The sequence below is a fragment of the Triturus cristatus genome, chromosome 4_2 (genome assembly GCF_964204655.1).
Source record: "Triturus cristatus chromosome 4_2, aTriCri1.1, whole genome shotgun sequence".
In the NCBI taxonomy this organism is placed as follows: domain Eukaryota; kingdom Metazoa; phylum Chordata; class Amphibia; order Caudata; family Salamandridae; genus Triturus; species Triturus cristatus.
This window is the reverse complement of record NC_140586.1, coordinates 797,392,543-797,410,726: the sequence shown is the minus strand read 5'-3', so window position 1 is coordinate 797,410,726 and position 18,184 is coordinate 797,392,543. Positions and strand designations below refer to the sequence as shown.

Sequence of the window (18,184 nt, the reverse complement as noted above, 5' to 3'; positions counted from 1 at the left end):
AAGCTGTACGAAATTTATTGGAGCTTTTTGTTGACATCTACGGCATCTGCCTCTTTCAAGAAACATGGTGTACTGCTCCTATCTTTAGGAATGGGTTTAACTCTTACTGTAGTGATGCACTTCAGTCCAGTAGAGGGAGACCCTCAGGAGGATTCACGGTTTGGGTTAGGACAACGCTAGGCTAAAAAATACACTAAATAAGCATTGATTCACCGGATGTTCTGGCTGTTAGTCTATCTTTGCCCATCGGACTTAGTTTGACCATTATTAATGTTTATAACCGGATGGGAAATCAAAACTCTGAGACCTTGGGGCTAAAGGTAATTGGTAGTGTGCTTAAAGTCCTACCTGGTAATGGGGACCCCTTCCTGTTTGTAAATGGTAAACTGCGAGTGTTTTGCGACCGCAAATGCGGTTGCAAAACAATAGTACATTGCAGTCAGACTCACTGTTAGGAAGGGACACCCATGGCACAACCCTTCCTAAGAGCGAGTCGCAAACCATATTTTGCGAGTCGCTTATAGATTAGCGACTCGCAAAATATGGTTAGTACATGGGGCTGACCAATTTTGCAGTCGCAAATAGGCCGAATTCCTGTTTATGACCACAAAAAACTGATGTACATCTGCTTCTAAATGTAGGGTAAAATGGGTGAAATACAGAGTTGCCTATAAATAGGAATTAGCCAAAGCAAACAGATAATGGGAAAGTAAATGATGGGAAAATATGTATGTTGCAATAACAATAAATGGATACTAGATCCTTTTGGAAAACTTTAGTGAATAGTGCCACTGGAGCCAAAAGGGATGTGGTGTTCTTTAGCAAACCCCAGAAATGTTTTCCTTTTATTTTATAAACATATTCTCATGTACAGAAGAGTTGGGAAGAGGGAGCAAGGATTCTCTAGGTATTCTTGAGGAATGCAAGAATAGCTGTCTGAGTTTGGACATAAGTGAAACTGTGGCCCCAAAAAAATCATGTCAATCCTTTAAGGCCTCCGGGCCCTGACATCTTACCTAATAATATATTTCTGGCTGCCCTGGAAGTTTGAGGCCCCTGCATAAATCGTCACTCTTCAGTACCATATTTCAGGAAATGCATATTCCGCCATCATGGAAGTCAGCTGAGATTATTCTAATCGATAAAAAGGGGCCACGTAACGAGCCTGCAAATTATAGACCATTCAGTAAACAGGTTCTGGCCCATTTACAAATTTGGATACAAGATAATAATGTGCTATCAGATCTCCAGGCAGGCTTCTGTAGTAGTATCATATATTAACAAAATGGGGTGTTTCATGAGGACTCCGTTTTACCAGAATACAATCATTTTTTGATCTTCTGTGCAATTCATATCACAGTTGACATGTTGCTAGAATAAACCAACCCCTTCAATCAATTGTCTTGACTGCCCTTGAAATTCTAGGGCGACCACTCCTCCTCCACAGTCCTGATGAAGAACCGCTTGTGACACTCCACCAAGCGGCCATAGGGTTGAAACGGCGACGATCTATTTTGGCACAGATTGCAGGACATAGTCGCTATCAACTATATAATTTGTTTAACGTACTTGTCACTGCTTCTTGAATTTGGCCCTCCAAAACAAACCGCATCCCCCCACTACCACCTCACTGCACTGTGTATCTATATCACCACTGAGCACTACTATCTCACCATTGGGTATCACTGTATGAATTTTGAAGTGCAAAAATTCTGCAATGTATTTTTGTTGTATATAATTTGGTTCGCATAACGAATGCTATCAATTCTGATACATAAATTAATGAAAAACACTTTTTCTGTGTCCTTGTTCCTTCCCCCGTTTGCTTAAGAAATGTTCTGGCTTTCAGAAATGTATCATATGTTATGCTGAAGTAACTACGGCTAACCGCAATACGCATTGTTTCTACCCAAGGGAACCATTGTTCTTTATATATCCGTAGTAGTATCAGCACATTAGACCAGGTGGTTCACTTTAATTGTTTATACTGGAATACAGCAGTGATTGGCGGAGGCAAACTATATGTTACCTTCGATGACCTGCATGATGCTTTTGAGGTAGTACCTAAAAGCATACTATGGAGGGATCATCAAAAAAGGGTCTACCAGAGAATGTTCTGGATATTCTTAGCCAGATGCCCTCGGATAATTTACCCAGAGTAAGATAGGGGAACAGGGCCAGTTGACTGAGCCCTTTAGTATAGATCATGGTGTCAGACAAGGGTGGGTCCTTGCACCAACCCTGTTGTTTCTGTTCATTAATGGAGTAGTTGGTCATCTGGGCAGGGATGGGTGTGATTTGCCAAAGGTGGTTAGTCGTCGGGTACCTGCCTTACTATTCGCAGACGATACACTTCTGTTATCAAAATCTCCTTGGGACTGCAGCAGCTGCAAAATGATTTTACTGCATTTTGTGGGGAGCGGGGGCTTGAGCTAAACAGTACAAAAACAAAATGTATGGTTTTTAGCACAGCATATCAAAAGAAACGGGGCAGACTGCAGATGCACATTGGCACCAGCCAGATTGAGCAAGTGTCCAGGATTTGATTATTTATAATATTAGCGTCTAACCCAAAAAGCACATGTATCCTTATCATATCAAGCTGCTAATATTGTGAAAGATGAAAAGAACACTTTCACAATGCTGGTTGTTCCGGACCTTGAGGTATACAACGTGAAGGTATTAGGGGCTATTTTATACAGTTTGGAAATCTGGGGCTGTGCGCACACCAAACTTTTGGAAATAGCTGAACACAAGCTCCTAAGATCCTTATTTGGTCTCCCAATGAGTAGCCCATTGGTCCCAGTTTTTCCTGACCTGGCAGAAAAGAAATCATGACAAAAGGTCGAGTATAGAAATTTGACATGTTGGCACAGGCTCTGGTCTTCCCCAGCCCTCGAATCCTATAGGTAGGGCGTCAGAGAGTTATAGATGCCAGGGAAGACTACAAAAATCCCATGACTCAAATTTGTGAAAAACCTTTTGGGTAGACTGTGCCTGGAGATATTGTGGTTAAACCCTGATGATCTGGGGGCGTGGCTAGCAGCCGACAGGAATGGCTGCACACTAGCCCAGCTCTGGAGCCCTCACTAAATATCCGGCATAAATCCTGATCTTAATCCTGGGAAAATAACCTCGCACTGTGAAGACCCTGGCCCCCGCTTCCCAGATCGGTAAAAAGCGTACAATCTCCGGCCGGGAGAGGTGACAGGTAGGGGGGAATTATCGATGCAGCCGGAGATCTGAGAAACATGGCGGCGAACCATTGTGCTGCTGACTGAGGCCGTGGGAAGCTGCGGTGTGGTGTAGCTGCCCGAATCGCCACGCAGCCATCTGGGGCAGCAGACCAGCGCACTCACCGGGCATGAACACCCTGTGATTCCCTTCACAGGGGAGGTGGGCTCAGACTGATGGATTGGAAGGAGGCAAGCCAGCTTGGCATCTCAACGGAGGCCCCAGAGTGAAGGGCCTCGCTGGATATCATCGCTGGCGGCCCGAGAGCTGAAAAAACGGAGGAATATTGAGGCGGTGAGTGAAATAGATGAGCCCCAAACCCTAGGCGAGGTCTGTCAAGAACCTAGTTCCCACTCTGTGCGCCGGCCAAGGCAGGCGCAGAGTGGGAGAGGGGCGGCTGGCCCGGAGCGATAGTGACGGAGGGGCACAATCCGGGAGGCCCAAAGAAAACAATTGCCTGAGTGGATATTTAAATCCAAAGAGGGGCAGCCGGTTCGGTGCAAGGGGGGTGGCGGTGTAACCCAGAAGAGAAGCGAGCTAACCAGCTCTGAATAGCATCCAATGCACACAGTTGGAATTAGAGACTCTGGAAATGGCCGCCTGCAAGTAAACAGCGGCCCCACACTAATCTCAGTTACTACTCTGTAACCCTCTGTATTGCTTATAGTTGAAGGGCAGCTCATAGGACACACTACCTCTCAGAGATGAAGAGGCGCCCTTGGGGTCAGACTGCTGTGAGGGCGCCCCACCATATGCCAAGTACCGCCAGAATTCAATCCCTTTCCCTATTGAAGATGTCGAGGGGAGCTGAGAGGAGGCCAAGGATGTGACAATACGACCACAGGAATCGATAAGTGGAGGGTATACACACCCGCCCCGCAAAACACCTCGTCCTCCAACCTCTCATTTACTAAGTGGGGGGCAGAAGACCAGCAAACCTGATAGGCCGCCAGAGGGACATATCCCCCTGGGCAGGCAGCAGGGAATACTGGGTCTGATCCCTGGCCGCTCGGGCCTCGTTTCTCCAGTGAAGACCGACAATGGCAGGAGTGAGAGGGAACAAAACAACAGTGCAAAATAAACTGGCCAAATTTGCCTGGTCGAATACTGGAGAAAACAAGGACGTCGCCCACCAGGAGGTCCAAGATGAGATGCAAACCCCCCAAGCGCAACAGGACGTAGTGCTTCAAGATATTATGGCAGCAATTACAGGAGTACGAACTTGCCTCGACACAGTGAACATTGAGGTCTCCCTCATCAGAGCGGACCTTAGAAAAGATGGATGCAAGAATAAAAGAAGTGGAAGACGCCACAACGGATCTCGATAAAGATACAACCCTGCTCAAACAACAAGTGATCCAACTACCAGAAAAATAAGCCAAACTGGAAGAGCAACTTGATGACAACAAGTGATCCAACTACAAGAAAAGCAAACCGAAATGGAAGAGCAACTTGATGAGTATGAAGGCAGGATGCAAAGAAATAATGTGCGCATCCTGGGGGTTCCAGAGCGCTCAGAGGGCCCTGCAGTGGATCTTTTTGTTGAGGACTTAATTTTGAAACATTTGCAACCAAAGAAACTCTCAAATTACTTCTCTATTCAACGAGCTCATCGAGTCCCAGAGGGGAGGCCTAAGCCGGGAGCTCCCCCTCGACCGATCATAGCTTGAGTCTTTAACTTCAGGGATAGCGACATCATACTTCAGACCGCACGTACCAATCCACCTGTCAAAATGGAAGATAGTGTAGTTTCATTTTTTCCAGACTTTACCACAAAAGTTCAAAATCAACGTCGCAGCTTTCTAGCGCTTAAGCGGGTGTTGCGAGGAAAGGTGGTGAAGTACTCCATGCTTTTTCCAGCAAAGCTTTGAGTAGAATCGGAAGGCAAGGCATGGTTTTTCTCCTCCCATGAGGGCACGTGGGACTGGCTGGAGAGCTGGCGCTGAGTAGAGAAACCTAACAAGGAGAGACACAGTGGACCCCAGACCAATAAAGTGGAACACAGCACCGGACTTCCAGCCGATCCTGCCACTAAAGAGACAGACTCGAAATCTCAGAGCTGAAGTAACAACACTCCTGGTTAGGACATGGACGCATGCGCTACAGCTTAGTGACTTTGATGTAGAAATGTGGTACAAGTGAGAAGCCGTGGGGTACCCCTCATAGCATAATCTTGCTCATTAGACCTTGATACACATGCCCAGAGCTGGGGAAACTTGCTAAAAGTTTATTATGAGCTTAGAACACATGAAGGGACTGGGGTCTTCCCCCCACACTATAGCTCATCTATTCTCATTTCTAGATTTAGGTGGGGGTAAGGTGCTGTAAACCAAGCACCTTTCAAATAGAGGGAGGGGCAACAGGCACTCTGCCTTGTTGGGGAGTGGGTAGTTTGAAATCCACTGACAGGGTGGCAGGGAGGGGGGAGTTGTGGGATGGGGGAAGGGGTAAAATGTTCTGTTCCTGTACTCTCTCCACATTTGCAGGGAATGGGGTTGCGTGGCTATTTAAAACCTGTATGCCTGAACGTCACTTAATGTCTACAAACGTGCGAGAAATGTTGATTATTCACTGCTCCATACGATGTGCCCCAGAGCTCCTGTATTACCTATTTACAAGAACCATGGCAGGAAATCTGGTAGAAATGTCATTATCCCTCCTGACCTGGAATGTTAACGGGATGGTGGATAAAATAAAATGGGGCATTGTGTTACAGTATCTTAAAAGACAAGCCCCTTTCTTTGTGCCCTGCCTTCATACTCATCAATTTGCTTCCGGTCCAGGGACGACCTGGCTTGGCAGTTCGAGCTGGACTGTTTCCATAAGGCACAGGGTCAAGGCTGATTTGCATATGGCCAGGTCTAAACTGGAGTGGCATGTTGAGCAAAAGAATGATGGATTTAATCCAGATCTCTTGACTAGGGTTGAATGTTTTGATTTGTTCAGCATTCCGTCCATCAATTGTGTGTCTTTTGCTTTCTCACCCTAAGTACGCCGGGTATGGCCAGACGTGGGTCCCGGGCTCACTTTGCCACTGGAATCAAGCTATCCTGCATGATGAGGGCTGAAAGCCCGAAAATGGTCCTAGGATGCTTGTTTAAGGTCCAGGGAGGACCTGGCTTGGCAGTTCGAGCTGGACTGTTCCAATGAGGCACAGGGTCAATGCTGATTTTCATATGGCCAGGTCTAAACTGTGGTAGCATGGAGGGGCAAAAGAATGATGGATTTAACCCAGATCTCTTGACTGGGGTTGAATGTTTTGATTTGTTCAGCATTCTGTCCATCAATTGTGTGTCTTTTGCTTTCTCGCCCTAATTGCGCCGGGTATGCCCAGATGTGGGTCCCGGTCTCACTGTGCCACTGGAATCAAGCTATCCTGGCTGATGAGGGCTGAAAGCCCGAAACCCGTCCTAGGATGCTTGCTTCTAGTCCAGGCAAGACCTGGCTTGGCAGTTCGGGCTGAACTGTTCCCATGAGGCACAGGGTCAAGGCTGATTTGCATATGGCCAGGTCTAAACTGGGGTGGCATGGTGAGCAAAAGTATGATAGATTTAACCCAGATCTCTTGACTGGGGGTGAATGTTTTGATTTGTTCAGCATTGCGTCCATCAATTGTGTGTCTTTTGCTGATTTGGTTCTGTTGCAGGAAACGCATCTGGTGGGAAATAAGTATAAGGCCCTACCGCAATGGGCGTATAACTCCTTGTTCACACTGGATATACCTCAGGATCTAGGGGTACAGGTATCCTAGTCAAAAAAAGCCTCACACTCACTCCAACACATACGTGGGCAGATCCCCAAGGAAGGTTTGCAGTTCTGGAGGCCAGTTGGGAGGGGAAAGCGATCAATGTAATCTCGGTATACCTTCCACCAGCATTAAGTAAAGAGGTGCTTATAGACCTAGGGAAAATCATAATAGATCTCCCCATAGGAACCCTTGTTCTGGGTGGGGATTTTAATATAACCATGGACGACGAAATAGATAGGCAACCACTACACCCCCAGTTGCGGCATAATACAAATATGTCGGAGTTCACGAAGGCCATGGGACTGACAGATGTGTGGCACTCTTTACAGCCAGACCTTACCCATTATTCAAATGCACATAAAAGCATGTCCTTATGGACTACTTAATGACACTCTTGGCAGAGATTGTCAACTTTCAGAACCCGCGTGGCCTACCACGGGTCATCTCGGACCATTCTCCGGTGTGGGTAGAGCTCACATACTACAACGCGTGACAGCGTAACACAATAGTCCTTAACCCCTGTCTGCTTAAAAGAGAGCTTACTCACTCAGACCGAAAATTATTTTAACGAAAACGACGGCTCAGATACTAAGGGAGGCCTTCAAGGCGGTGCTGAAGGGGCAGGGACTGGCGCTTAAAGTAGGGTACATTATAAAACAACAACAGCAATTACTACAGCTTGAAAGTGAACTCCAGCAGCTTGAGGCGGAGCATACCCGGTCGCCTAGTGAAGCCACCACACACCAACTAACCATTAAATAACTAGAATATAGAACCCTAGATGGAGAGCGGATGCAGGCCAGATTACTTCACACACAGCATAAGCTTTATGAAGTGGGAGATAGGGAGGGGACAATGCTGGCATGGTTGGAAAAAAGAGAACAAGGAGAATGCTGGGTACCAAGATTGACCCTTAGCGATACTCATCAGATCTCAGATCCACAAGAGATTACAGAGGCATTTGCAGATCACCTGGAGAAGGTCTACACCTCCTCGGTTGAATATACGGCAGACGACTCTCGCCAATTGCTAGCGGACATGCATATGCCTACCCTGTCTGATGCAGATAGGAGTATACTGGAGGATGATCTCAAGGATGATGAAATCCGAAGGGCAATAAATAGTATACAATCAGGGAAGTCGATGGGACCCAATGGGGTCCCTATTGAATTTCTCAAAACAATGGCCTCACATGTCGCACCCCATTTCATGGAAATGAATAATGAAAGCTATGAAAAGGGAGTCCTGTTGGAAGACCAACGTTTGGCTTCTATTGTAGCTATTCGTAAGCTAGAGAAACCTGCTAATTGTTGCGGCTCTTATCGACCGATTTCTTTAATCAACGTGGAAGCAAAAATCCTTGCAAAACTCCTGGCCTCTCGCCTGGTCTCCATAATCCCATCATTGGTCCATCCAGATCAATCTGGCTTTGTGCCAGGTAGAAACACAGTACTGAACTTCCGCCGCCTTCATAATGTCCTGGGTCATAAACAATTCATAGAGGAAGATGCAGTTGTTTTAACCCTAGATGCCACAATAGCACTCTATAGAAGTGCTTTGGCGCGTAGGGTTTGGCCCAAAATGTATGGGCTGGATTAAGCTGCTTTACAAGGATTTACAGGGCCAGGTCATGGTTAACAACCACATGTCCCACCCATTTACACTAGGCAGGGGTACCAGACAGGGCTGGCCCCTGTCCCCCTCGATTTTCTACTTAATGTTGGAACCGTTGGCTTCATGGGTGAGGGGTGACCTACTGCTCAGAGGGCTGAAATGGGCGGAGGGACAAGAAGACAGGATATCTCTATACGCTGATGATATCCTATAATATCTAGCGTCCCCTCATAAATCTGTGCACAGAATCTTAAATATCTTCACGAATTTTGGCAAATACTCCCGCCATTCAATTAACTGGTCCGAGTCGGTAATTTTTGCTATTCTGGGACCAACTTAAAACTCCTCCCAGGCTGCAAGGTGGCGATAGCTCTCAAAGGATTCCGCTACCTAGGAATCTTTATAACCCCAGATCCTCAGCTCTTCTTTGACAAAAATGAAGCCGTCCCCCTGGAGGGACTGCTCAATGATGTTAGGCACTGGAAATCCCTGCCCTTTTCATTGCTGGGTCGGGCTGCCCTATTTAAGATGCTGTCTCTCTCTCGCTTTCTATGCATCCCCCAAAACTGTCCTTACAATGTCCCCGACTCCTCCTTCAGGAACGTAGAAAGTGAGGTTAGTTTATTACTGTGGGATGGGGATAGCCTTGTATAACGTTACATAAATTGACTAAGGGGTGGTATGATGGTATGATGGAGGGATTGCACTCCCAGATATACAACTCTACTATTGGGCCTCACAGTTAGTTGTGGTGAATCACTGGATATATCGCTCCCCAACAGACCCTGCATACTTGTTAGACAGATATCAGATGGGAAGGGAGTTGTGGAAATATGGATTTTTCCGATCAGTTATGTCCCCTATCTTGGACCCCAACGGTTTCATGTATGAATCACAAGTACATGTATGTTCCCTCCAGTTCCAGTTATGAAGACGCAAACACATGTGCGTCCACCGTCAACATGTCCTCTTTCAGATCCGCCATGAATAGGCCGGATATTCCATTCCTAAGTATGAAAGGCCACCGGCTTTATATGGTTCACTTATGCCATTTTACAGTCCAGGCAAGTAGGCCCTGATTCTGTCATCAAGCTTTTCTTGCCTTCTGCCTCTGAAAGCTCCAGTCTGAGCCTGCATCTGTGACCATGAACTTTGTCTCATTCCCTGCGCGGCTCACGAAGCCTGACATCAGCCTGTTGCCTGCCAAAAACTGTATTTCACCTTCGAAATTATCTGCTCCGCTCCCTGCCCAATGCATTCCTGTCTAGTAGTTTAAGTAAACATTCTTCCAGCTACCGAGCAAAGGCCCGGCTTCTCTGTCTTTATGCAAGTAATTCATAGCCCTATTATTATGGAAGACTTCTGCCCTCGCATCTAGTGTAGACACTTAGACGCTTGTACATGCACTAACAGTCAGTATAGTCAGTATAGAATAAGATTCTACTCTAAGAGACTTCTCTTTTGGATAACATAGTTCTTTAAACATAGGATGTTAGATATGATTTGGGATTAGGTTGACTTGACCCTCCAGACTTCTGTCGCCACATGTAGAGCTAAATGTCAAGTCCCCTTCACCCCCTAGTTGCACGTCAATCACACGTCATGTTGCTGCGCGCGCATTTCTGCCAAGTATTTCTGCTGACATTGCGAAATTCTTTCATGGAACCACCCTATTATGACATCACACCTGATGACGTTCTTTAGTCACACCCAGTTACGCCTACTTTTGCTACGTATGTATCTCTTATCTACACTATCAATTGTTACGCCTCTTGCATTTGTTTCACTGTAATGCCTATTGTATAAAAGTGATTAATTATCAATAAAGTAGGTACTTCACTTCCTGAACCTTCGTGGTGATGGAACTTGGAGCAACCGATTCGAATCGTCCATTGGAATAAAGCCCATTCCGAACCTCTAATACCACGGATTCTGCCTCTTATTTACTGAGCTATTTTTATTATGTTTCTGTATCAAATTAAGTCCCGGTAATTAAATTATTTACCACAGAGTGATGCCTAGGAGCTCTCTATACGAAAGTCCGGAAAGGGCTTTACCTGGGCCCGACAGCCCATACAGTGGAAATATGACGCCAAGCTACTAGACATCTTGGCTGGTCGGATGTACTGACCCAGGCCACACCATTATGGTCCACTCAAAATGTCAGACTTTTATGTAACCAACCCTGTTTTGATAAATGGGACACTATTGGAAACTCCACAATAGGCCATCTAGTGAAAAAGGGCAAAATCCTCACATTTAAGGAGTTAAGGGGGAAGAATGAACTAGCTCAAGGGGAGACCTTCCGCTACTTGCATATTCGCCATGCCCTCTAAGCCGCACTCCCAGACATAGGAAACCTACCGGAATCGTCCCCCTTGGAAGATCGGTTGCTTTCTGAACCTAAACAAAGCCATATCTTTAATGTATCGGAAACAATGTAATAACTTGCTGGATCCATTTCATGCTCTTCAAGAAAGATGGCAAGCTAATATAGGGCACATTGAAGATGATGATTGGCAAACAGCACTGATGTCCCCAAAGGAGGCAGCCATCCCTTTTCGTCTTAATCAGATTCAACTAAAACTCTTACATAGAACTTATCTCACTGGGGTCATATTAGCAAAAATGGGGAGTAGACAGTATGCAATATGTCCCGCGGATGTCACTAAGAAGCAACCTTTTATCACACTATCTGGGAATGTCCACTTGTACGACCTATATGGGAAAAGGCAACAAAACACATACAGGAAGCACTGGGTAAAAAGATTAACCTCACATCACCACTGGGGCTCCTTAATATAAGGGAGGCGACTGACCTTACAGAAGTGGAGCAACAAATGGCTACTATAGGTTATACATTGGTGAAACGTGCAATAGCAATGAAGTGGGGGTGGCAGAGGGACCATCGACAAAGAATTGGGCAAAGGAACTAGACAAATGTATGATTGCAGAAAAGGAGGTGTTTACATCTAGAGGATGTCCTAAGAAGTTGGATAAAAAATGGAGCAAATGGAACACACTTCGGGGGGACTTGTGTATTTCTCCTACTAAAGAGATGGAAATGACAATTGACGCGAGTGACTGAATCACTATTATGTATTCATGTACCTGATGTAACAAGGCTGAAATGTATGAATACAAATGTGTGTGATTATCAGAATTTTTGAACATAATAAAAATATCTTTAAATAAAAAAACCCTGACGATCTGATTTCAGTCTACAAAGACAGTCTAAAAAGCATTAATTGGGAAGTAATGACATTACAAAGGGTCACTGAAAATACTGGTAGACTAACCAGGGAATTTTGGGATTTTAAACCTCTTCCTTGCTTTGAACCTACCATAGATGAAATAGTGCCGATGAGGGCACGTAAACTGTATATACTGTTTACATGTAAGTTACTACCAACAATGGCTTTTTGTAGTAAGTGGACTGAGGTAGCAGCCAAAGATGATTTATGTCCTGCGTTGATGGGTGCCTCGGAGACGTTTACTCATGTATTTTTCCTTTTGTCCAGCTTATGCTACCCAAAGAAACCAATGGATATTACCCCTATGTAGGTCTCTGGGAACTAGAAGGTACCTGGAGGCCTTCAGAAATCTTAGCACAGACGCAACAACGCGATTTATAGTGTTTACTATTGCCAAATATTTATTGTCTGTTTGGATTTGGCACAGTAAATGTCTTCAGGTAAACAGCTAAAGTGGTAGGTTTACATTGGAAAGGTGTTTTTTTCCTTTTCCTTTGTACCCAAAATCCTGAGTTGGAATCCCCGTGGTATTATTTTATTTATTACGTAACTGGGACACTTTTGATATATTTTAAATATAATTTTAATAATTTTTAAGAGTTATATTGTGCTGAGTTTTGGCCATATTCATTTAAGAGTATGTGGTTGCTTTTTTATGTGCAAAACGACAAAGGTAGGGTTAGTATCATACACTTTATATAAATGGCATGTCAAACTTTTGCACCTTTTTCTAATCATTAACATGTTTTAATGTATGTATTTATCTGAGCAAAATGGTAGTTTGTTAATTGCGTTTGCAGTGGCCCTTTATATTAATTTGTTTAATTTTTTATTTGTACATTTAATTGCACTTGACGGTAGCACATTGACTGTGCATGCATTGGCACTTTATACAAATTGTTTACATCTGGAAATGATTTAAGGATAGAAGGGGGAAAGGATACAGCCTAACGGCTCGAACTGTCGACCTCAAAGCTGAGGATCCGGGTTTGAGTCTCTGCAAGGGACGCTCAAGCACCCTGTGATTCTCTGCAAATCACTTGGGGGCATATCAACAAGGGCTTTATCTCTGCTTTTTTGGCTTTAAAAGCCAAAAAAGGAGAGATAAAACTAGCGCCCTATCAACAACAGGGTGCTAACATGCAAATTTGCATGTTAGCACCCTTTTACTCTACGCTTCCTCTTGCATCTCTAATGAGATGCAAAGGGGGCGTTCCAGAGTAAAATAATAGGAGAAATGTCGCTAAGCGACATTTCTCCTATTATCAAGAATGTCACTAACCCTGTTAGAGACAAAAAAAGCAGCGCTAACCGCGGTTAGCGCTGCTTTTTTACGTCTGGTATTTTTCTGACTTAGCCATGATATCCTAGGGAAGGAGGATATCATGGCTAAGTTTGCCTGTCCCTATCAACAAGGTAACGTGAGATTATCGCTGGGTTTCCAGCGATAATCTCACGTTAGCCTGTTAGCGTGAGGATTTTTATCGCTATTGAGATAAGCGTTGCTAATAGCACGCTATCTCAGCGATAAAAATTCACGCTAGCCGGCGATAATTATCCTAGCGCAAAGTGCGCTTAGAGATAATTATCGCAGGTTGTTGTTGATATGCCCCCTAGTCCCCCCGTGCCCCAAAAAAAATAACGTGTCTCTCTGTAATGCAACTGGTGCTCATGTAAAACACTTTGATCCTTTTGGGTCCAGTTCGAGCTATATAAAACATGAAAAAAAGATATATTTGTTCCTAGTATGATGTGTGTTGGGAGGATAATTGCTATTGTCTTTTATGCATATATAAGTGTGTGTATTCATACTTGTGTTTTGTACAATGTATGTTGCTTTTATGATTCCATTGATTGAAAATACAGCTTTAATCAAAAAGTATCTCAATTATATTGAAAGGGATCAGAGTTGTACACTTAATAAAGTGACTACAGTGTGATCAAATACTGCAATGCAATTATATATGATATACACTTCTCACTCTTCACATCTGCTCTAACTGGTATTATCTCTTCATCCAGTTTCTCCTATAAATATTTTGCAGATAACACCCAAATATTTTTCTGTCCTGTTTTTAAGTTCCACCTCCATTCATTAATGCAGTTCATGCATTACCAAAATCCTACATGCGACCAGACAGTGGATGGCACTATGGTTACTTATGCTGAATGCCTCTAACACTTTCCTCCTTTATCAGCAAATCTCTTTTACAAAGTTCATCAACTTTCCTAATTGCTGTCTTATATTTGCCTCCTTTGTCAGAAACCTTGGGTTCTTTTTCTTTCTGTCCATCCATGAAAATTGAAAAAATTTTTTACCAACACAGCTGTCACAGCACGTTTTCAGTTACTGCATATATGCAAGATACAAGCACAAACATGCTTAAACACAAATAAAACCCAAATCAACATGCATAAGAATTTGTTTTTGCAATAGTCTCCCCTTCCCCTTGCTTTGTCCACCTGACAGAGTCATGAACTTTGATAACAGAGCTCTCTGTAATTTACACGAGCATGACCTCACCTCAGTTTAGCACACCGAACCAACTGCCTCTAAACCATCAACTAGACCATATTCAAACTCTTAACATTTGTTTTCAAAGCAGTAAAGTGTCTAGTTCCACACTTTCTCACTGACATTCTACCCCAGAACACACCTGCTCTAAGTTTACAATTAATCGTCCTCAACCTTCTACTTTTTCTAGTGTGATAGGGATATAGATGAAAAATGTAGTTTTTTAAATATAAGTATGGCCTAAAAATCTTTTCTTAGGAACACAATCTAGTTTAAAATGAGAGGCACTATCCTATCTTGATGGTCTTTTCCTTTTAAACATTGACTACTGGATTATGTTTGCATCTTCAACGCTCTAATCCTTTTGGACCCTTTTCACTGAATCTAGGGAAATTCAGCAAACGCCTGCCCAGATATTGCACGAGGTTATTCACCAACCAAATCAAGAATGTTACAGAACCAGAAAGAAAGGCTTTCCATCTGTACATCTCTCTCTTAGTCCCATGTCCCATGTTGTTAGCTCACTTGTATTATATAAAGCAAAGCAAAGCAAGTTTAAGTGGTGAACCATTTTTGTGATGTACAAAGGGGTGCACTGCTGGATCAGCAGAGGTAGCTCTTGCAATACAACTCCTCTTTGATGACTGCCCTGGCAAAGGTCTCATAACTGTAGAGAATGAGATGCCAATTGTCTTAAACTATATTTACTCAACAATAAATCATGTTTCTTTTACAGAGTCCACGTATTTCCAGTTTGCTCAGTACATTGTCGTCATCGAGGTATGATTAAGTGGTTTTTCCCTTCTTTGTGGTTAAATGAGTATGATGTTGCAAATAGTTGCTTATGTATATTTTAGTGAGCGGCAAATGCCATATTTATGTGCAAACATGCATATATAGTTAATTGATTTTTTGTGATCAGGTAAATAATGGCATAACCCTTTTTTGAAAGTTTGTTCTTACATTCTTTATTCACATTAGCATACTGTTTACTTAAGTTGATAATTATTTTGTTCTTTTGGTCTTTTTCAAGGCTTCATGAAAATCTGTATTTGTTTCTTATGTAGAGTTTATACAGTTTGTTGAAATATATGCTATAGACATTTCTATCACCCTGTTTAGGAGTGACTGCATATAAGTATCTTAACAAATCTTGAGTGTCAATAGAACATTCAAATGTGCATAATAATTGCATTGACGCAGTTGTATTGGACGGGGGGAAACCCAGAAGTAAATCGTCAGAACAAAAAGTATTCACTAGAAAGTTCAGTACCAAAATGTTGAACATATGAGACATAACATGAAGTATTATAAACCTTACTACATAAATGTGAATAATGGAAGCCTAACTAATCAGAAATATATCTACTCATCCTCATTCAAAACAACTCTGAAGGATGACCAAAGCTGGTTGACTAGAGGTATGTAGGGTTAATTGAACTCCCAAAATATAACTGGTGAAATTGTTCAGTTAGGTAATGATATTTGGAAAGGAAATCTAGGGAGGTGGATAATCACCAAAGAGGGTTAGTTGGTGGAAGATATACTCTGTGAGCTGCACTAGGCCTTGTCTTCTTCATGGCTTAACGCTCCTCCAAATTATTGCACTTCATACAATCCTAACTACTAACTCTGTGAGTCTAGGCATCCAGTGGTTCTCACACATCCTTATAACTAGGAACAGACACTGCTCTCTGCAATCACTTGTAATACACATTTAAACAACCTACTGGAGGGCATAAGTTTTTATTCACCAACTACCTTCCGTTCAGAAAGAACCAAAAGTTGGATATCTTCTGAAAGCATTTGCCACTGACATCTTACTGACAAAGATTTACAATGAAGACATATGAGCATTGTACGTTTGCATCATGAGATTCGTTGTTCCTTTGAAAGCAAGTTAAAGTCCAGAAATAAATTATCAATAATATGCCTCCTTGTTTATCACCTGGAGTTCATGGCAGATAAAATGGGTGATGTGGGTGACCAAATTCATGGTTCATGTCATATTTGGCAAATAGTGTAATAAAGAGGGCTGAGGAAGCTTGAGCAGTATTTTTGAGAAAGATTTTTAAAGGATGCGGTCAAAGGAACATAAAGAGCAGTGGGTAGTAGATAATGGGCAGGTGATCATATGTAACCCCATTTAAAAACTATTTGCATGTATCCATGTATCGGCAAATAGTATTTTTACAAGTGCAAACTATTTTTGTCAATTCACGTGTTTGTAATTGTAAAAGGATTTACTCACGCAGAGATTTCTTCTGAATATATATCCTCCTGTGGGACAGCAGAGTACATTGCAGGGCAGAAAAGCTCATGAAATATGTGAACACCCACAAAAATAGACATGTTGGGGCTTTCAGACACCATTATCTTGGGACATAGACTCTGGCAAAGAAGGTCATGACCCACTCTCATTGTTGCAAGGACAAGGGAACGTTTGTCAAAAAAGGTATTGGTCCCAGGGAAAGGGGTTGTGCCTCTAAAAGAAAGAAGGGAAAAAGTAGTAAGTGCTTTTGTGCACGGTATATTTTGTCTTGCTAAAACGTACTCACCTGTATTGTCGCTTGAGTCAAAATAATTCATAAAACTCTTTCACCACCATCCCTGGAATGCTGCAATGGGTGCAGTTATGTAAGCTGGACCTTGAAGCGTGCATTTGAAATCCAGTCTCTCGTAAAACTACATCAATAGTGGGCTTCAAGCCTGAAGGCGCAAGTTTACTACTGTTTATGAGATATAGGGGCGTATTATCAAGCCAGGCGATAAAATTATCGCCGCTTTAGTGGCAGAAAACTGCCGCTAAAACGGCGATAATGGGCTTGATGATATGCCCTATGGAATTCCAATTGAAGCCCATGTTAGATGTGAAGGAAGTCTAACCTGGGCTTCTATTGGAATTCTCTGCGGCATATTATCAAGCCCATTATCGCCGTTTTAGCTGCAGTTTTCTGCCGCTAAAGCGGCGATAATTTTATCGCCTGGCTTGGTAATATGCCCCTAAGCTCGATTGAGTAGTGTACAAAGTAGATGTAAATCAAAAAAAGATTTCTGCAGGTGAAAAATAATATCCAACCAACTAACCCTACGGTTTCCAATAATTCAGGTCCTACTCTGTCTTCACAAATCAGCAACTTCAGAACGATTGAGAAGGTCATTCTATGAACACCTTGAGGAATAAGTAGAAAACATGCCACAAGGAGACGCAGGAAGTTCACAGCCGGAGCACCAAGAGCACAGTGTAGTATAGACCTAACTTACATGCAGACTTTGTTGCAGTGATTTGGTCTGTAGTGTTTTCGGCCGACCACTCTTGTCACTTAGGCCCAGGGCAGTCCATGCCTAACAATGATTAATAGTTGACAGAAAAAAGGGAATTCAACTTTGTCAAGGGTGTTGCTAAACTCAAATTAAGACCATTTGTTTGAAATAAAGAGCCAATACTAAGGGAAATCTCATTTTAAAATTGACATATTGACATATGCATCCAAAGAGCTACTTACATATGGCAAAATACTAAAAAACTAAACAAGGTTTACAGCTTAATACAGATTATTTTAAAAATGATGTCTATTTTATGTCCTTTTACCCACTTTTATAAATGATGATCTTAAACATTGGTTGCAATTTATTTAAACAGTATAGGGTATTGCAACTCTGTATGGCACTTGGTACAGTTCATTTAGTAGTATGTGATTATTCCAGAATACATGGGGCACTGGAAATGTGAAAATGCATTGTCTAACTAATACCTTATTTCACAAAATAATGGGTCATTTATACTGTGTATATTGCATGTAATTGACAAATGTCTTT

General features: G+C 42.9%; 1 protein-coding gene across 3 annotated transcripts in view; it reads left to right on the top strand.

Moving 5' to 3' along the window:
• Nucleotides 1–18,184, top strand: part of LOC146835070 (vitamin D3 hydroxylase-associated protein-like) — a 562,514-nt gene that overhangs the window by 423,131 nt on the left and 121,199 nt on the right. For all 3 annotated transcript variants that reach the window (XM_085602734.1, XM_085602733.1, XM_085602732.1), the window contains one exon: nt 15,102–15,145. In XM_085602734.1, coding sequence (XP_085458860.1) covers nt 15,102–15,145 — 44 coding nt within the window. The remainder of the gene's footprint in view (nt 1–15,101; nt 15,146–18,184) is intronic.